The sequence below is a fragment of the Leopardus geoffroyi genome, chromosome E2 (genome assembly GCF_018350155.1).
Source record: "Leopardus geoffroyi isolate Oge1 chromosome E2, O.geoffroyi_Oge1_pat1.0, whole genome shotgun sequence".
In the NCBI taxonomy this organism is placed as follows: Eukaryota; Metazoa; Chordata; class Mammalia; order Carnivora; family Felidae; genus Leopardus; species Leopardus geoffroyi.
In genome coordinates, this window is record NC_059335.1 from 4,164,990 (window position 1) to 4,185,749 (window position 20,760).

The 20,760-nt window shown below is 49.5% G+C and overlaps 1 protein-coding gene across 2 annotated transcripts; it reads right to left on the reverse strand.

Moving 5' to 3' along the window:
* Window positions 1-326: 326 nt before the first annotated feature.
* Window positions 327-20,336, reverse strand: CACNG7 (calcium voltage-gated channel auxiliary subunit gamma 7). 2 transcript variants are annotated; one of them, XM_045441617.1, is made up of 6 exons: window positions 20,201-20,336; window positions 17,302-17,526; window positions 16,896-16,982; window positions 16,387-16,506; window positions 2,089-2,234; window positions 327-1,778 (listed from the first exon to the last, which is right to left on the reverse strand). In XM_045441617.1, the coding sequence occupies exons 2-6, from the start codon at window positions 17,495-17,497 to the stop codon at window positions 1,521-1,523; spliced, it is 807 nt and encodes a 268-aa protein (XP_045297573.1). In that variant the 5' UTR covers window positions 17,498-17,526; window positions 20,201-20,336; the 3' UTR covers window positions 327-1,520. The 2 variants fall into 2 exon arrangements, with proteins under 2 accessions (XP_045297573.1, XP_045297572.1); XM_045441616.1 differs by having other exon boundaries at window positions 16,366-16,506; window positions 20,201-20,335.
* Window positions 20,337-20,760: the final 424 nt, after the last annotated feature.

The window sequence follows — 20,760 nt, forward strand, 5'->3', positions numbered from 1 at the left end:
CCCTGGGGGTTATAGAGACCTGGACCCAGACCCTGTATCCAATGCCCTCCCCCTGGGCAGGCGGAGACGTGTTTGAAATAAAGTTTATTGAAGTTTCTGTTGGTATTTACATATGATACACGGCAAATAACAGAGCCAGGCCCCCCACCCCACCCCTTCCCCCACCCCAAAGCCCCCCTCCCCCCAGCCTCGTTAAAAATCGCTGCGTAAAGACAGGTTAACTGCTGCAGTCCCCCCTCCCCCCTCCCACTTAAGATGCAAACTAAAAGCCCCCGTCCCTCCCCCTGCCCCCCTCCCCCCACCCCGGGGGCCTTTCTGGTTCGTTGTACAACACTGTGCTACCTCGCCCTCTCTCCCCCAATAAGGGTGGAGGGCGAGTTTCTGGTGACCTTCCCCCCAAATCTGTCCAAGGGGGCGGACGGACCCTTGAAAGAGGCCAGAGTTGGGGGGGGGGGTGGTCTGAGATGGGAAGGGGGACTTCAATGAGGGGGGAGTGCCAGAAAATGGAAGACTTCGAGGTTTGGGGGGTTTCGACCCCCGCTACTGCCTCTCCCTCCCCCGACGGGTCCTCGAGGGGGAAGAGGCGGGCACAGGTGTGGAAGTGGCACAGAGGAATTCCCTCGAACCCTAGGGTCTCCATCCCTGTCCTGTGGTGTGCGGGGCTAGATGCACCTAGGGGCTTTGGATGCGCGGGCAGAAAGGAGGGAGACAGAGTGGAGGAAGAGGAAGAAGAGCAGGAAGAAAAAGAAGCCCAGGGCAGCTGAGAAAGCAAGGAGATCCGTTAGACGGCGCCCCCTAAAAGGCAGGCGACCTTCAAGAGGTCAAGAAGAGCCCAGCCGGGGAGGAAGAACGGGGCCTCCCAGGGGAGCGGAGAACTGTGGGGAGGCGGGGTGGGAGGGAACGCCAGGTTAACCACGCCCCGGCGTCCAGCGCCCCGCTCCACCCCGCAGCCGCCGGCACAGCAGGAAGGCCGCCCACCGCACCCAAGGACCGGGAAGGTCGGGAGATGAGAGTGGGCGGGCGAAGAGAGAAGTCGGGGGCCCAGGGGAGAAGAGAATGGTTGGCATTCCAGGCGGCTGCCGAACCTACTCTCCAGCCCAGCGCCCCTGCGGCGAGGCGGCGGCGGGTTGCGGGGCTCAGGGTGCGTGGGCGCTGGGCACCGCGGGCCCTGCGCGCTGGGTGCGCGCTGGGTGCGCACAGGAGGGAAACCGGTGGGGAGGAAACTGGAGGGGCGGGGCGGGGCCCGAGGAAAGGGGCGGGCCCCAGGGAGAGGAGGCGGGGCCGTCTGCAAGAGGACGGGACCGATAGGGGGAGGAGCCCTTGGAAAGTGGGAGGGGCTAGGGCGGCGGGGCGGGGCCACCGGGAAGCGGACGCGGCTGTAGCGTGCGCGCAGTCCTCCCGGACGCATCCTGAAGCCCGGAGGGAGGGTGCGGAGCTGTGGGGCTGGAGACCCCTGCGAAGGAGGGGGAGGAAGAGGAGGAGGAGGAAGAGGAGGAGAGGGGGGCTCCGAGGGGCAGGCCTCAGCACGGCGAGGTGGAGATGTGCAGGTGGTCCGGGTACTTGATGGCTGGAGGGTAGTTCTGAGTCATCTGGATGGAGACGTCGCTGGAGATGTCGGAGGGGCTGCGGCCGCGGCGCCACGCCTCGGGCTGCAGAAACTGGCCGGAGTAGTCCGAGCAGTCGCTGAGTCGCGGGCGGTAGAAGGCCGGGTGCGGACGGTACATCTCCTCCTCCGCGTAGCGCTTGGTGAACAAGTACACGGACATCACGCCAGCCCCCTGTGGCAACGCATGATCAGAGTCCCAGAGGCTGGCCCCCCACCCCGAGCTCCCGATGACCCCAAGACTCCAGACCCCCCACCCCCATCTCGCTCAGACCCAGGAGTCCAGCCTCCCAGCCCCTCCTCCCCCAGGACCCCAGAAGTTGGGAGCTCCCAGACCCCTCCTCCAGGACCCAGAGGTTAGGCCCTCAGCTGCCACCTCCCTCTTCAATCCAAAGTCTACACCCCCAGCTTCCTCTTCCTCCTGGACCCAGGAATGAGGGCCCCCAGAGCCCTCTCCATTCAAGTCTGGGGCCCGCAGACATCACCTCTTTCAGTAGGAAGGAGGAAGCGGCGAAGGCAAAAGACCACCCGTAGCGATAGTGGAAATACTGCTCAGAGCTGCTGGGCCGGTTCATGACCTCGTCATTGATGCTGGAAATGTAAAGAACCAAGCCCACCACCAAGGAGAGGCCTGGGGGAAGCAGAAGGGGCCCTTGGGCCGTTAGCAGTGAATCCCTTGCTCCAGCCCCAGCTCCTCCCCCATATCACTGCCGCCCCTTCCTGCCCCCTCCCCTCTCTTCCCTGCTGGGTCCTGAACTAAATTCCTTTTTTTTTTTTTTTTTTTTCCTGAAGCCCCTTGTGCTGGGCCTTGGCTGGGTGCAGGGATTGCAGAGATGAATGAACTTCCTCTCCTCACTCCTCCCCTAATCTGCTGTCCAGGAGCTCACAGAGCAATTGGGGAAGGCAGATGTGGGCATTGGTCAGTCGTGGCATACGCGGTGATATGCACAGTAAGGGAAGTAGTAACACAGAGTTCTCTAGGTCCAGAAGAGGCACCAGCCCACATAGGTGAGGGGCAGGGACAGAGGCAGGGGCAGGGGAAGCCAAGGAAATCTTCCTGGAAGAATGGTCTTTGTCTGAGTCCTAAAGGATGAGGCCTGGGTTGAGACTATGAATAATAATAACAACAACAAACTGTGCGCCATAGGCTAAACCCCACTCACATCCTGTTTTTGTATGGCCCTTCTAGCTAAGCATGGCTTTCATAGAATTAAATTGTTGGGAAAAAAATCAAAAGAAGAATGATATTTTGTGGCATGTAAAAAGTATGCGAATTTCAGTTGGCAGTTCCTAAAAGTGTTAAAGATAGAATTACCACATGACCCAGCGATTCCTCCACTAGGGATCTCCACCCAAGAGAATAGGAAACATATGTTCACACAAAAACTTTGCATGAATGTTTGTAGCAGCATTCTTAATAGCCGAAAAGCGGAAACAACCCAAATGTCTATCAACTAAGTGGATAAACAAAATGTGGTATAGCCATATAAAGGAATATTATTCAGCCAAAAAAAGGAACGGCATACTGATATATACGGCCACGTGGATGAACTTAGAAAATAAGCTCAAGAGAAGGAAGACAGATGCGTGCTGTAGGGTTCCATTTATATGTGATGTTGAAAATAGGCAAATCCGTAGACACAGAGAGTAGATTAGCGGCTGCCAAGGAATGGGGTGGAGGGGAGATTCCGACTGTTGTTAAAGGGTAAGAGGTTTCTTTCTGGAGTAATGAAAATGTTGTGAGATCGGGTGATAGGGATGGTTATACCACCTTGCAAATATACGAAAACCACTGAATCATACCAACTTTGTGTTTTGTGAATTAGAATACCTCAGTTCAAAAAGTATATGCATTTCAGGGGCGGCCTGGGGGGCTCAGTCGGTTAAGCTTCTGACTCTCGGTGTCAGTTCAGGTCATGATGTCGCGGTTCTTGAGTTTAAGCCCCGCGTTGGGCTCTGTGCTGACAGCGTGGAGGCCACTTGGGATTCTCTCTCTCTCTCTCTCTCTCTCTCTCTCTGCCCCTCCCCAGCTTGTGCTCTCTCTCTCTCTCTCTCAAAATAAATAAGTGAACTTAAGAAAAAAGTATATGAATTTCTAATGTCAGGGTCTATAAATAAAATTTTATTGGTGCACAGCCACACCCCTTTGCTCCTGTGTGGCCCGCACTCACAGTGGCAAATACAGCCTGTATCGCTGAGGATATTCATATCTGGCCTTTTACAGGAAAACTTTCCTGACCCCTGAATTGCAACGCGTACACGATCTGAGTGTCACCAGCCTCATCCCTGGGTCAGTTTCTCTGAGCTCCCTCTACTTAGATCGCGTGACTGTCTCACCCTGCCTTGAACTTGTCCAGCTTATTTCTGTCTCAGGGCCTTTGCTCCTGCTGTTCCCTCCAACTGCAAGACTCTTCCTCCAGGCTTCTCCAAGTCTCTCTTTCACTTCATTTACATCTCTCTTCCTTTGTCCCTTCTTTGAGCTCCTTGTTTAAAAAAAAAAATGCTCTTGGGGTGCCTGGGTGGCTCATTCGGTTAAGCATCCAACTCTTGGTTTTGGCTCAGGTCATGATCTCATGGGTTCATGAGATGGACCCCTGCATCGGGCTCTGTGCCGACCGTGCAGAGCCTACCTGGGATTCTCTTTCTCCCTCTCTCTCTGCCCCTCCCCTGCTCTCTCTCTCTGTCTCTCTCTCTCAAAATAAATAAACATTTTTGGGGCGCCTGGGTGGCGCAGTCGGTTAAGCGTCCGACTTCAGCCAGGTCACGATCTCACGGTCCGTGAGTTCGAGCCCCGCGTCGGGCTCTGGGCTGATGGCTCAGAGCCTGGAGCCTGTTTCCGATTCTGTGTCTCCCTCTCTCTCTGCCCCTCGCCCGTTCATGCTCTGTCTCTCTCTGTCCCAAAAATAAATAAACGTTGAAAAAAAAATTAAAAAAAAAATAAATAAATAAATAAACATTTTTAAAAATGCTCCTTTACTCAGAATAGAAGAAATGGGAACTGTGAAGAGATACTGTTTCTCAACCATCAGGTCACCAAAAGTTAATAACCTTCACAACATGTTCTTTTGGTGAAGCTGGGGAAACGGCAGCTCTTACGTGTTGCTAGTGGGAGTGTAAAATGGCCCAGGCCCTGTGGAGGGGAATCTGGCCAAATCTAACAAAACCACACATGTATCTGTCCTTTAACTCAGCCATCTCACGCATAAGAATTTACCCTGAAGCTATCTGTCCAACCATACGAAAGCACATATGCACATGTTAATTCACCACATTACTCATAACTGCAAAACAACGGAAATGACCTAGATGAACTTACAGAGAGGATGAGTGGGATACATTGTAAAACATCCCAGAGCAGACGACTGTGCCGCTGTGAAATGAGAATGAGGGTGGTCTCTATGAACTGGTGTGCCATTCAGTGAGAGTTCCAGACACTGTCACTCAGCTTAACAACAACAACAACAAGAAAGAGTAATGCACGGAAGAACATACGAGTACACAGAATGCTAGCTTTTAAGGAAAAAAAAAAGTACATAAAATGCATATATGCATCTGTTTATTTTTGCAAAAAGAGACATGGTAAGGAAAACAAAAAACGAGGCTGATCCCCTACAGGAGGTAAGTGAGAAGAGGAAGGAAGGGATGAGAGAAAAGTGGCGTTGCTGATTTTTCCATGATCGGGACCCTTGGAACAATGCTAATGTTTTATATGTTCAAAAGATAAAACCAACAAGGATTGAGAAAAACCTAAAATTGAATACAAACAAAAATAAATGAAGCTAAGTTTATATCAAACGAGTAGCACAACCACAGGAAGGAGTAAAAGTATTATTCCAAGTGACTTTTGAATACAGTACTTTCATGATATATTTCACTCTAAAGACAAAAGATCTGCAGAGAAATCTTGAACCTTAGTGGATTTGGGGGGCAGTGGTCTAGAGGTAGCAGTTCTTAAGCAGTGTAGGGTTGAGCAAATGTTCAAATATACTGATATTTAGGGAGCTGGAATTTTTCATTTGGAAGAAAGGAAGACACAGATAAGAATGGGGTGAGGTAAGGAAGAACCCTGGGCGTCAGTATAAAACTCCTGTTTTACAAGCACATGATTCCCCACTTTGTGCCCTGAAGCATCCTAGCAGCAGTGACACCCCAGCAGCAATGAGCACAGCAAGCACCCAGAGTTTGGTCTCTAATATCATCCCTCACTAAATAAGAAGCTAGGGCTTCCAGAAGAAGTAGCTAATTTGAAGCCTGGGGGAGAGGCAATAAAAGTGTAATTGTGCCATAAAGGAAAGAAATATGCAAAAAAAAAAAAAAAATGATGGGGACATATCAGAAAAGAATGCAGGGACTAGTCTGAAGAGGGTTCCTAGGGCACCTGGGTGGTTACATGTCTGACTTTGGCTCAGGTCATGATCTCATGGTTTGTAAGTTTGAGCCCCACATTGGGCTCTTTGCTGTCAGTGCCAAGCTCACTTTGGATCCTCTGTCCCCCTCTCTCTGCTTCTCTCCCACTAGTGCTCTCTCTCTCTCTAGAATAAATAAATATTTTTAAAAATGAAGAGGGTTCTTGGGGCATCTGGATGGCTCAGTCAGTTGAGCATTTGACTTCAGCTCAGGACATGATCTCACAGTTTATGGGTTTGAGCCCTGTGTCAGGCTCTGTGCTGACAGCTGCTTTGGATTCTGTGTCTCCCTCTCTCTCTGCCCCTCCCCTGCTAGCACTCTGTCTCTCTCTCAAAAATAAATTAACATTAAAAAAGTTAATATTTTTTTTGGAGGGGGGAGGGTCAGAGAGAGAGGGAGACACAGAATCCAAAGCAAGCTCCAGGCTCTGAGCTGTCAGCACGGAGCCCCACGCAGGGCTTGAACTCATGGACCATGATATCGTGACTGAGGGATTGTGAGATTGGCTCAGGTCATGATCTCGAGGTTCGTGGATTCATGTCCCGCATCGGACAGCTCAGAGCCTGGAGCCTGCTTTGGATTCTGTGTCTCCTTCTCTCTCTGCCCCTCTCCCACTCACTCATCTCTCTCTCTCTCTCTCTCTCTCTCTCAAAAATAAATAAATAAATAAAAATAAAAGCTTCCTTTATCATAAAGGAACTTAACATACCATCTCAAGCAAGTGACCAAAACGAACATCACCAATAGTGGAGTCGACTGACACCATTACCTCCTGATGTGAGCGTGCCACAACTCCATTTACGTGGCCTTCCCGCTGGAAATGTGTAACCTGAATCCACTCCTAAGGAAACTGTGGCCATTCCACTAGACAACTGGCTGAGCTCTTCAAAAAAAGTCAACATGAAAGATATTTCTTCTTTAAAAAGGCACAGGAACTATATAAAAGATGAAAGGCAATGAAAGAGACAGGATGGGGATATACAACGTATGCTCCTAGATTGCAAACTGAATTGGGATGAGAGGGGGCAGAAATGACTACAAAAGACAGCATTGGGACCATTGGTGAAATTTGAATATGGATTGTGTTTTAGCTATAATATTGTATAAATGTTAAACTTCCTGAATTTGATTATTGTACTGTGGTTAGAAAAGAGAATGGAGGGGCGCCTGGGTGGCTCAGTCGGTTAAGTGTCCAATTCAGCCCAGGTCATGATCTCACGGTTTGTGGGTTCGAGGCCCGTGTCGGGCTCTGTGCTGACAGCTCAGAGCCTAGAACCTGCTTTGGATTCTGTGTCTCCCTCTCCCTCTACCCCTCCCCTGCTCATGATCTGTCTCTCTCCCTCTCTCTTTCAAAAATAAATAAAAACGTTAAAAAAGAAAGAAAAGGGAATGGATACACTTGTTTTTAGGAGATACTTGCTGAAGTATTTAGGGGTGAGGTGTTTGCTACTTATGTTCAAGTGTATACATATATTTAGGTATATATCTATATCTATATCTATATCTATATCTATATCTAATCTATATATCTCAGATACAATATGGATAGAAAGAGAGAGAACATCGCAAAACATTAAAATTTGGTCCACCGGAAGGGTATATGTGAGTTCCCTGCATTATTTTTGGCTAATTTTTCCGTAGGTTGAAATTTTTTTCCAGAACAACAAAAAGAAATTCAACAAACTAGGTATTCTAAAACAGGATTTTTTTCTCCCCAAGGTACCAAAGTATCACCCTAGAAATCACTTATTCATTAGAAAGAGGAAACTCCCTTTTCAATGAACAGCCCTGATGACCATTACCTTTACCAAAGTTTCAAACTTTGTTCCCGTCACGGGGAACGACCTGACATTATTCACCACCCGAAGTGATGGGATATACGAACGCAGCACTCCTCTGTATCTGCTCGCCAAACATTTTCAACCTGGATCTAATAAAGCCTCTAGTGTAGACATGACTCCCAGGTTACAGAGAAAGCAGCAACAAGGAACAAATCAAACGACGCCATGGAAAAACAATCAAACAGATCTAACATGGGGACTTTCTGTACTGACACCTTGGTCAGCAGTCTTCCAAAGGCCAGTGATATGGGTCAAGCCAGTAACACTGCATCCAGTGATCATTCTTAACACCCCCCAAAGACAGACAACCAGGCGTTGTGTCTCTGGATGCAATGCGGTAGGATATAAACAGCACCACCTATCTTTGAAGTATTTTTTTGCCAAACACACACACACACACACACACACACACACACACACACACCGGAAACCCATAAACCTGGATTGGATTAACAGTTTTATAGGTAAACAGAGGGATGAATGAGCATATTACACAACATGAGAGGGCAACGGGAAAAATCCTGGAGGTGGGAATTCTACAAGACAAATGACCAGATTTCACCAACAAATAAGTGGCAAGGAAAAAATAGGAGAGAGACTATTATAGATTAAAAGACGCTTCAGAGATCTATCAGCTAAATGCACAGGTGGAATTTGAATCCTGATTTGCGACAAACTGTAAAAAGGCACTTATTTATGAGGCACGTGGGGAAGGAGAACCCTGACTAGATATTAAATGATATTAAGCAGCTATTCTTAATTGTTTGGGCATGATGGCTATGTTAAATAACAAAGTACTTATTTCTCAGAGATATACTGAAATATTTGTGGGTAAAAACGATTTAATGGCAGAGGCTGGCCTTAAAATAACGTAGTGAAGTGCAGAAGGGAGATACGGCCGTGGGACTAAAAAAAGATTCGCCATATGTTGGTAACTTTTTGAAGCTGAGGGAAGGATACACGGGATTTCACTTATTTATACTATTCTTTCTGTATTTTTATAATGAAGTACATTTTAGAAGTCAGTGTTGTAAAAAAAAAATAGTGGGGGAACTAGTCTAGAGTAAAAGAGACGTGAACTAAATGCTGTGTGTGAACCAAGCTTGAATCCTGGTTTGGGGAGGGGAGCTATAAAAGGCATTCTTGAAACAATGGGACAGTCTGCCAATGGAATAAATTATATTATGGCATTACTGGAAGATTTCTTGGTATGATAATGGTGGTGTAGTAGAATGCCCTTCCTCTTAAGAGATGCATCCTACAGTGTTTAGAGATGAACTACTGTGATGTCCATAACTTAATTTTAAATGGTAATGTCCCAGAAAAGCATGGGGAGAGGGGAGAAAAAGAGGAGGGTGGAAAAAAAGAGGAAGAATATGGCAAAACATCAGAAAAGTGCAGGATTCGGGTGGGGGAAGGTATACAACGCTCATTGCACTCTTCTATTGATTTCAAAGTTTTCATTAAAAAATTGGACTGATTGGGGCAACTGGGTGGCCCAGTAAGTTAAGCATTGGACTCTTAATTTTGGCTTAGGTCATGATCTGACGGTTGTGGGATTGAGCCCCACATCAGGCTCTGGGCTGACAGTGGGGAGCCTGCTTGGGATTCTCCCTCTCCTTCTCTCTCTGACCCTGCCCTCTCAAAATAAATGCATAAACTTAAAAAAAATTGGAGTGAGGCGCCTAGGTGGCTCAGTTGGTTAAGCGTCCAACTTCAGCTCAGGTCATGATCTCATGGCTGGTGGGTTCAAGCCCCTCATTGGGCTCCATTCTGATAGCTCAGAGCCTGGAGCCTGCTTCCAATTCTATGTCTCCCTCTCTGCCTGCACCTCCCCCGCTCATTCTCTCTCTCTCTCTCTCTCTCTCTCTCTCTCTCAAAAAATAACATCTAAAAAAGATCGGAATGATTGAGATAATGCCCCCCATTACTCTCCTTCCCCTGTCCTATTTTTTTTGTCACTCTGATTACTACCTAACATGTAATTTGTATCTGTAATTGTTTCCACCATACATCTCCCCCACTGGGATGCTTGGAACTAGACTACCTTGTTCCTGTTTGCATCGCTATCATGTAGCACAATAATAAATACCAGTTGAATGGATGAGTATACTTGCCAAACAACTCGAGCTTCTAGCAAAGCTCATTAGTTGCTTTCTTTTTTTGAATGCACGCTAAATCCCCCCATTTCTCCATTTCCTCTAGGAATTAACTTTTCCTTGCTCTGAACATCCATAGCACTTTCAATTTCTAGAATTCCATAATTTTGGTATTCAAGAAGGGTGGGCCCACAAAGTGTGGTGGAAAAGCATCCGAGATAGATCCAGAAAGATGACCAGGCTTAAAGAAAAGACATAGCAAAGGAATCCGACAATCCACACTCACTCAAGTCCCCATGCCCCTAGTACCCTAGTCAGGTACCAGGGAAGTCATCCTGATTTTACTCTCTTTCTTTCTCTCTCTTTCTCTCTCTCTCTCTCTCATCCACCAAAGATTCTCAGTCATCAAGTCATGTCCATTTTATTTCCTGAATCTCTCATAAATCAAAATCCCTTCTTGTGGGGTAACTGGGTGTCTCAGTTGGTTGAGCATCCGATTTTTTTTTTTTTACATTTATTTATTTTTAAAAGAGAGAGAGAGAGCAGCGGAGGGGCAGAGAGGGAAACACAGAATCCAAAGCTGGCTCCAGGCTCTGAGCTGTCAGCACAGAGCCCAATGTGGGGTCCGAACTCACAAACGTGAGATCATGGCCTGAGCTGAAGTCGGATGCTTGACCGACTGAGCCACCCAGGTGCCCCATATTCTTTTTTTTTTTTTAATTTTTTTAACATTTATTTATTTTTGAGACAGAGAGAGACAGAGCATGAATGGGGGAGGGTCAGAGAGAGGGAGACACAGAATCCGAAACAGGCTCCAGGCTCCGAGCTGTCAGCATAGAGCCCGACGCGGGGCTTGAACTCACGGACCGCGAGATCATGACCTGAGTCGAAATCAGCTGCTTAACCGACTGAACCACCCAGGGGCCCCCAGGTGCCCCATATTCTTGATTTCAGCTCAGGTCATGGACCCGGGGTCATGGGATAGAGCCCTGTGTTGGACTGTGCGCTTAGTATGGAACCTGCTTGAGATTCTCTCTCTCTCCCTCTGCCCCTTTCCCCTGCTCGCTCTCTCTCTCTCTCTCTCTCTCTCAAAACAACAAACAAACAAACAAAACCTTCTTGTAACCACAAATCCTCTGGCCCAGTTAAAGTTTATTGTCAATGCTTATACCATTGCCCTTAAATCCCTATCTCCCTGCTTTAGGTACTGGTTCTTTCTAAAACCCATGCAAACTCTAGCCTTCTCGTCAAAATTCTTCCTTGGCTCCCTGTTGTGCACAGAAGTTTTTCATTCCTCAGCCTGACATCCCAGATTCTGCGATCTGACTCCTGCTAACCACCTTGATTCCGTTTTAGATTACAGTTCTAAACAACAGACATTCTGCATAAGGCAAGTCAGGAGCAAAGGTTGATAAGGAAACAAATAAACAAATATTTCCAAAGAGAGAGAATTTTTTGTGGCTTTTTTTGCTTTTTTTTTTTTTTTTTAGTAATTAAAAATCATGTAAAAACAATAGCAAAAGTTATTCTCATCATTCTTTCTACTTCCTGGGTATTTTGTAGTGGCTCTAGTTCTCCAAAAATAATCTTTCCCCCTTTTTTCTCCTTTCTTCTCTTTCTCCCTCCTTCCCTCCCCACTTCCTTTCTCTATGATCCAACTCCCACTACATCCCCCCCCAACACCTCGCCCCACATCTGTTTCAGAATATCACCCTAGGCAAGAATCACCTACATTCCAAGCTGAATAGAAACAACCCGGCCTTAGAACAATACGGTTTCAGGACCATGGAGAGCTGCACGTGAGTCTACCTCTGCCTTAGAAGCTTTCTAGGGCATTAACACCTGCTGTGAATTCCACCACCATACAAGGCACTATTCTTTCTTCACTTGAAAAATTCCCCCTCGCCCTTTCAGCTTCATTTACTCAGATGTCACCTCCTCTTGGAAGCCCTCCCAGGTCACTCCACCACCACCCTCCACCACCCTACAGTACCAAGTTAATACATCTTCCCCTTTCCCAGAATGCCTTAAGCTGTCCTTATCATTCATCCTTCATACAAATATTTCAATGTGTAGTTTGTATCAGCAACTCATCTAGGCTTTGCAGACACAAATGAGAGAATGTTTGTAAGTGTCCATGTATTTTTGGAGGGTACATTCTGGTAGGAGGCAGGAAGCAAATAAGATGACAATAGCAATAAGTGTGATGAAACAAATATAAAGTTTGCAATGTGGTACATAGTATAGTGGGGGCGAGGCAATATTACATACTGTTGTCAGGGAGACAAACTCTGAAGGGAGAAAGTTCAAGCCCTTTGAGTACCAGGAGGAAGAGACTTCCAAGCATGAAGGGATAATGAGTGCAAAGTCCTCATATGGGACTGAGATGAGCATTTTCAAGGAACAGAAGGAGGCCAGTGTGGCTGAGGTTGTAAGCAATGAAGAGAGTGTTAGTGGGTTAGGAAATGAGGTCAGAGATCTGAGCAGTAGCCAAATCATGGAAAACCTTGTAGGCTAGCATGGGGAGTTTGGATGTATTCTAAGTGCAATGGGAATCCACTGAGCATTGAAGGGATTTAAGCAAGTGTGTAGTTTTGATTTGTTGGGTAATTGCGGCTGTTTTGTAACTGACTGCATGTGAGCTCTCACTTAGGATTCAGCCACATCTTCAGTGCTCTGTTCAGGACCTGGCATGTAGGATGTCTGGGTAAATGTTTGATGAGCAAATGAATGAGTAGATGCATGTTGCAGGTCAGGGGTTAATATGGGCTTTGCATGGGAAGCATGCTTCTTATGACCTGGAAAAAGAAAATCAATGACATTCCATCCTCCACCCTGCTTCTCTCGCCAACCATATCGAGTCAGTCATCTGGTTCCATTGATTCTTCTGTCGATCTACTTCTCTGTCAAAGTCATCCTGTTGCCTTTAGCTTTCCATCCCTAGCCCAGCTCAGGCCCCAGCTGCTCTTGCCCAAACCACTGCATAAGCTTCCTCCTTGGTTTTCCAATTTCTTTTCTTTTCCCCCCACTAGTCCATCCCCAACATGCTCCCTGAAAGATGCTTAACACCCAGGTGTGACCCAATCCCTCCCCTGCCCCAAATCTCCCACCACTTTATCCAGAATTGAATGCCAAAGCCACCATTTACCAGCCCTTGGGCAACTAACTCCTGTCTCTCTCTCCAAGTCTTGGTTTCCTCACTGGGAACATGAGGCAGATAGACTAGATTATTCTGTTCTAGGATCTAAGAAGCTGGTACTGTTTCCATCCTTTCCTCTACTTTTAAATCTCTTTAATTTTTATGATTTTTTTAAAAAGCTTTTTATTTTTTATTTTCTTATTTTTTTGAGTAATCTCTACACCCAACATGGGGCTCAAACTCACCCCAAGATCAAGAGTCCCATGCTCTACTGACTGAGCCAACCAGCTGCCCCATTTTTTGCGTGTGATTTTTCATTGTGGTGGGGCAATACAGTGCCATAGTGAAAGCTTGGGTGGGGGATCCTGCTTCCACTATGGAGCAAGGTCACCTGTGAGTGCTTCTGTTTCCTCACCTGGAGAATGAGAATCACAGTGGCATCTGCCTTACAAGGTAAAGAAAATGAAATAACCTGCATAAAGCACTTAAGACTTCCCCAAACCATGGCACTCCATGAAGTGCTTATTATTTTGGCTGTTGCTGTGATTAGTACCATGTATGTATATATGTATGGTTGCCCTTCACATCTATGATCTGTACCAGGGGTCAGCAAACTACCGTTTGCTCCAGCACTTGTCTTTGTATGGTTTGTGAGCTAAGCATGGTTTCTCCATTGTTAAATGGTGAGAAAAACAAAACAAAACAAAACAAGAAGAATATTTCATGGCTCGTGAAAATTACATGGAACTCAAATGTCAAGATCTGTAAATAGTATCGCTGGGACACAGCCATGCCCACCGCTGCACCTCTGGTTGTTGTGACACTACAACCTTATGGCTCTCAAAGCCTGAAATGGGTACCATTTGGCCCGACATGGGTTTGCTATCCCCTAAGATTTGTCTTCTCCAGACCCCTGGGTGGCTCAGTCGATTAAGCGTCTGACTCTTGGTTTTAGCTCAGGTCATGATCTCATGGTTTCATGAGTTCGAGCCCCATGGGCTGACAGTGTGGAGCCTGCGTGGGATTCTTTCTCTCTGCCCTTCCCCCACTTGCGTGCTCTCTCTCTCTCTCTCTCAAAATAAATCAACTTAAAAACATTTTTTAAGGGGTGCCTGGGTGGCTCAGTCAGTTAAGTGTTTGACTTCAGCTCAGGTCATGATCTCACAGCTTGTGGGTTCCAGCCCCATGTCAGGCTCTGTGCTGACAGTTCAGAACCTGGAGCCTGCTTTGGATTCTGTGTCTCCCACTCTCTCTGCCCCTCCCCTGCTCACACTCTGTCTCTTTCTCCTTCAAAAATAAAAATAAAAACATTAAAAAAAAAAGATTTGTCCTCTCAGCAATTCCATACTGTAGCCCATGAAGTTAAGGGGAAGAATTTGAATGCAGGGTTTTCTAGGTTCACAGCAGTATGAACTGTCGGTCACTACACCCCAAAACCTTGAAAGCACATGACCATAGGCCATATTTTGTGAAATGAACTCAAGGAAGGGCTTTAGGAAGCAGGTTTCAATCTCTCCAAATTGCTCTGTTGTTACATCAGAGGCCTGACCTCCAGCCATGACAGCACCATCAATCCTCAGCCTGATCTTGGGAAGTCAGGTCCTGGGGCACCACAGGAGCATGAGTCTGGGTTTTGGGAGGAGAACACCCTCTATGCTAACCGACTACTCTGTCACTGGGCTACGCTACCCCTTCTGTGAACAGCAAACAATGGGATTTTCCTTCTAGTGTTTTGGGTAGATTGAATAAAAGCGACTACCCTCGCCCCACTTCCTCTCTCTCTCTAGGACACTATTTTTCCGTATGAAAAACGATGAGCCCTTTCGGCTCTGACGCTCTGGGATGGTGATATTCTACGTGCCTTATTTTAGCTCAGCTCAGTGTCTGCCTCCACATCCTGCGATTCAAGTTTACAGGCAGGTTGCACCCTGGTTTCTCTGGAAAACGTCTCTTCAGGTTAGGTTGGAGGCAGGGGGGAGGTTTGGCCTGGAGAAAGCTGGCTGAGGAGCAGGGAGGAGATTGGGGGTACCCAAACATCCATCTTCAACTGTCTGTGGAGCCAACACTAAAGAGGGATCTCACTGCAGGCCCCAGGGGACAGAATGGAAATGAGACGTATGCAGGCTTTGTTCATAAAATATCAACTGAATTAGAAGGACCCGAATGGAGTGTAACTAAATTATGTTGAATGAATTTGAGCCAGGTTGAAGAACTGAGTCAAAATGCACTGGGGTTAGTTGGACCAGATTGATGAGTTAAATGTGTTAGGGCTGAGTTGACCTGGGCTGAACTGATCTGAGATGGACTGAAATGGACCATGCAGTGCTGACATTGGAGGAGGGTAACACCTAAGACAGAACTCTGCAGGGGAGCTCAGGACACTCGGTCCCCCAGCACCAGTTTATGCATCTTGGGCAACTCCCTGCACAACTGTGGGCCTCAGTGCCCCCATTTTATCAAGTGAGTGCTAATAATAACACTCCCTGGCAAAGATGTTATGGAAAAGGTGTGAGATCACTCGTGCAAAAGATCCTCATGTCTCAAAAGAAGAAACAAACAAATATTGAAATGTAGCTAATGATGTGCATGGTGAAATACTTTGGGGCGAAATTTATGGACACTTTTCTTTGAACTGCATAAAGAAATAAAGGTGGATTGATGGATGGATAGAAATATAGATAGATGGACAGATACGGGGCAAAGCAAGTCTAGTAATAGGGTAACAGTTGACTCTAAGTGGTGGGTCCGTCCATGGGTGTTCATTCCAAAATCCTTTCCACTTTTCTATTTGAAAAATTTTCGAATACAATGTTGCACAGAAAATAAAGAGCTTTATGATATGTTAACTGCTAAAATATCAGGAGTGGTTAAAAAACACAGCCTCGGGAGGCGAAAGGTGTGAGGCTGAGTCCCAGCTCTGTGTCACTGGTTGTATGGGCCTGAGCAAATGACTTCATCTCTCTGAGCGTTTGTTTCTGCATCTGTAAAATGGGGCTGTTGATAGCATTTACCTCGCAGGGTTGTGGAGAGCACCAGAACAGAGCCCCATACCTAATTAGCACCCCATAAACATTCACTATGATTTGGTCCTCCCAACAAGCTGTGAAATGGGTGCTGTGATTTCCATTTCACAGAGAAGGAAAGTGGGGCTCAGAGAGGTTCTGCAACCCCTCCAGATCACACAGCAAGGAAGTGCCTTTCTTAGTGGAAGAGAGACCACAGGTTCCTGGAACCAGCAACAGTCCCCCAGCCCCTATGTCCTTTCCTTGGGCTCACCCGAGAGGATGAAGAAGATACCAGAAACGAAGGCCAGAATGGTCCTCTGTGGGCGGATGTGGCCGATGTTACTGATGACGAAGGCCGTGAACACTAGGAAGAGACTGACCATGGGGAAGGGGGTGGCTGTGCGCACCGTCTCTGAGAGAGGGGTAAAGGGAGAGACAGGGGGTGAGGGGAGACTCTGAGAGGGGGGCGGGTGACACCTTCCCATTCCCCCTAACTCTCCACTCCCACCATCCCCACCCCCTTTGTGGCTCCTCCCCTTTCCATACCTGCACTGCTGGCCCCATTCCTTAGCCCAGGCCCCACCCCTTTTGGTTTGGCCCCACCCATTCCTGTTGACTCCACCCACTGCCAGGCCCCGCCCCATCAACCTGGCCGGTTCTCTTCATCCAGCCTCTGCCTTCTTTCAAGCCTCCACTCCTTCTCTTCCACCCCACCCCTTCCCTGGTGCTGCCCTTTCTCCCAGGACTCTCCCTGTGATCCTGCCCCCCCTTTGCCTGCCCCCCGCCCCCGCTTCCCCTCACTCAGAATATTCTCCGTGTTTTCCGTCACCAAGTTGATCTCCGGTTCAAGGAAATACTCCGAGGCCACACAGCGACCCTTCTCCCGGCCTGGGGGGGAAGATAAGAAGGTAAAGCTGGAGGAGAGGCTCCTGAGTTCCGGAGAGACAGGGTTTTTATTCTGCCCATTCAACACTGGAACTGTCCAGGAGACAAGGACTGACGGACTCTCCAGGGATTAAGGACCCTGGAATTGTGTGAGCATGGGGCTCTCAGATCCAGGACATCAAGGGCTAGAGGTCGGGTCTCCAGGAGAAAAACAGGACCAGTTTCTGGACTTCTGGAACCCAAGGGATAGAAGTACAGGTAAGGGCTCTTGGGTCCCAGGCAAGGCAGGGGCAGTTGAATGGACGGCAGGTGAGGTCCGTACCTGCAAAGAAGCAGACTCGCCAGAGGCCTGCGTGCAGGGCCATCTTGACCTCCGTGGTCTGGTTCTGTGGCAGCACCGTTCCCTCCTCCATGTACAGCCAGTAATCAGTGCTGACCGCGATGCCCACGAGCAGCAGGCCACACGCACCGAACACGCTGCTCAGCAGGGTCAGGGCGCGGCTGCTGCAATGACTCATCGTCAGCGGCGGGGGGCGCCCTGCGGGGCCTGAGTGAGAGACAGAAAGCTGTTGTCCTGGAGAGCCCTGGTGGGGCTAACTAGATTCCCCAACCCCAAGCAAACACCTGGACACTGGACCCAGGCTCTGACCTCTGTGCCCTAACCCATGACCCCATTTCTGGATGGGAACCAGTGACATCAACTGTTAACCTTCAACCCCACGCCTGGCCTTCCCACACCTGACACCTGTGTTCTGGATCCTGATGAGAGGCCCCACACCAGATCGCCAGCCCCAGAATAAGATTTTCAACTGTAACCCTTCAGCCCACATCCAGAGATTGGACCTTAGCTCCAACCATGTGTCTGGACCTGGGTCCCAAATATCATGACTCTGACTAGAAACTCAACTCCCATATTCTCAATGCCAGAACCAGGCCCTCCAACCCTAACCTTAGGCCCTTTCCCGAGCCCCCCACCAGAATCCTTAACCTTGAGCCTGGTCCCATGACTCAAACTTACACTGACCAGGCATTTCAACACAAGAACCAGGCGTATCTCCCCAATCCTGACTCGTGGTACCTTAACCCTTTTCTCTTGGAGTCTGTTTCTAAATAGTTACCAGAAATCCCCCAAGTGGGTCACTAACAAGAAGAACCCTAAGTAAGGGTCCCACTAACCAAGGACCCACTAACCAAGACCTTGAGCAGAGGCTCCTGCCCAAGTTAAAACACTTGGACTCTTCTCTTGACATTTAATACCCAGTTCTGACACCAGGACCTTGACCCCATGACCTTCTGACTCTGCTCCTGTGCCTTGACCTCAATTTGATAACTCAATCTGATACCTCAATCTGAGATCGTGGCCCGTGACTCAGATGTAAGATTCCAGAACCCTACTCCCCCCATCCCAGATCCAGGCAGGTTCACCTGGAATGCTGGGGCTCCATCTCAAACTGCTGGATCCCAGAACACTGGGACTCAGAGACCTGGAGCCTGGATTTTGGCTAGAGATTCCAGAGTGTCAAAACCATGAGCTGGGACCCGCCCACCCCCTCAATTCAGCACCCTAGCCAGAGTACCCTAGACCATCTTTCAAACTAGGGATCAGTGCTCTGAACCCTAAACCCCCAACTCAGGAAGTCCATGATTCCCCCTTCATGTGCCATCACAAGGTCCCCAAATTCCCTACCAGAGATTCCAGATTCTGGAATTAACCTCCAATGTTAGGACTTCCAATTACACATCCAGCCTGAAATTCTGATCCCTCTAACGCTGGAGCCTCAAAACACGAGAGATCTCCAGTTCATAGCCGTGGCCTTCCAAGTTCCAGTCGGGGAGCTGGAGTTTCGAGCTAGGGAGCTCATAATCCCATACTTCCCACTCTTGTCCCCCATCCCCCAGCCAAGAAATTTCCCCTGCACCACACAATCCCATGATTTGGGGGGACTCAACTTGGGATTCCCATCCTATTTCATCCAGGGATCTCTACGTCCCTGAATACCCGGGATCCCCACCATCTTTTTAAACTAGGAAGGTGAAGGGGCGCCTGGGTGGCTCAGTCAGTTAAGCGTCCGACTTCAACTCAGGTTATGATCTCGCGGTCCATGAGTTCGAGCCCCGCGTCGGGCTCTGGGCTGATGGCTCAGAGCCTGGAGCCTGCTTCGGATTCTGTGTCTCCCTCTCTCTCCCCCCCCCCCCCCCCCGTTCAATGCAGCCAAGACTTGAGACCCCGCTTTCTTTAATCAGAATTCTTGGAGCCTTGAAACTCTGCCCCATGCCAATAAGGATCTTGGAGTCAGACAACTTTCATCACCGCCCACCCCCCATCTCAGCACCCAGAGCCCTCACCCCCCACCAGACCCCACCCCCAGCCTCCTGGAGGAGTCAGGGAAGCAAGTCTGGCAGAGCTCTGTCCAGCTTTTCCTCCCATCCCCCCATCCCAACGCTCCGGGGCTTAACCGCCAGCTACTTGCTCCCCTTCCAGTCCACTCAGCTCAGAAACAAGCATCAAAACCCCAGTCACCCTGACTGCCTGAGTCCCAGGTAGCTGACCTCAGCTCCCCCCACCCGCCATGACTCCTTGGACTCTCAGCTGGGACCTTGCCCACTGACACCCTTCTCACTTCCCCTCAGAAACCCCCTCCTGCTGTGCTCTGATTCCTCCTGACTCCAAGTGGCCTGCCCAGACCTCATTCTCCTCTAGCCCTTTTTCCTTTGGGACCCTCCCCCAGGCCTGGAGCCACCTTCTTATCCTTCTGTATCGCAGCCTCTTCTGGATTCCGGATCCTTCGGATCCCAGGGGTCCCATTCTCCAAGCCCCAAGTCCAAACTCCGTCTCCCTCCAATCTCTTGAGGAACGTATTCTCCGTTCCTGGGGACCCCTTCTCAGACTCACATCCTGCTCTCACCGGGCCCGGGCCCTCCCCGCTCATCCAGGACGGCCTCCCTCAAGGACCTGGCCTGCACCCTCCTCAGGGCCCACGGTCTCTAAGACTTGGACATTAAGAGTACAGTTGCCCCACTCCAGGACCCTCGGACCCTGTCCTCCCGGATTCCCTAGGCCCGATGTCCCCCCACCCCCCATTGCCTCCCGAACTCGGGCGTCCGGACCGCCAGAATCCCACACCCCAGGTCCCTTCAGGGCCCTTTTAGCCCCAACCCCTAGCTTCCAGCCACCTCAAGGGGACCCCCCACTCCTTCCAGGACCCTCCCCTCGCGCTCACCTCGCTCAGGGCTGGGCGGACGCTCCGGGCCGCGGGCCCCGCAGCCGCATGACCGGCCCCGCGGCTTCCCCCGGCCGCCGCCGCCGCCGCCACCGGGGTCGCCGGTGCCCGCGCCCCCCGCCCCCGCCCCGGAGCCCGGCGTCCCGGCCCCCTCCCGGCCTCCCACCCCCCACCCCCCGCGCCCGCGGCCTCACTCGGCGGACGGCGCCGGGAGCTGGGACCGGCGGCCGCTCATTGGCTACTGCGGAGGAGGGGAGGGGCGGGAAGGGAGGGGGAGGCTGCAGGGAGGGAGGGAGCTGGGCCTTGAGAATGGGGGAGGCAGGGAGGGAGAGAGAATAGAAACAGAGGCAGAGAGCCCGAGAGGGGCAGGGGCGCACAGAGAGGCAGAGAGACGGGGCCGAGGGTCCGGGACACACGGAGACCTCGAGGCTGAGAGATGCTGAGACTCGCAGGTCTGGGGACCAGGGGAGACACGGAGACGGCCTAGAAGAGACAGAGAGAGAGAGAGAGGAAAGGAGAGACAGAGATCAGCTCTAAGACCCCCTCTGCCCTCAGGCTCA

Coding starts and splice junctions, on each gene's coding strand:
- CACNG7 (XM_045441616.1), bottom strand. CDS start 17,497: ATGAGTCATTGCAGCAGCCGCGCCCTGACCCTGCTGAGCAGCGTGTTC. Junction 2,235..16,365: donor TATCTTCTTCATCCTCTCGG/GTGAGCCCAAGG, acceptor TGCTTCCCCCAG/GCCTCTCCTTGGTGGTGGGC. Junction 1,779..2,088: donor CCTCCTTCCTACTGAAAGAG/GTGATGTCTGCG, acceptor GCGTTGCCACAG/GGGGCTGGCGTGATGTCCGT.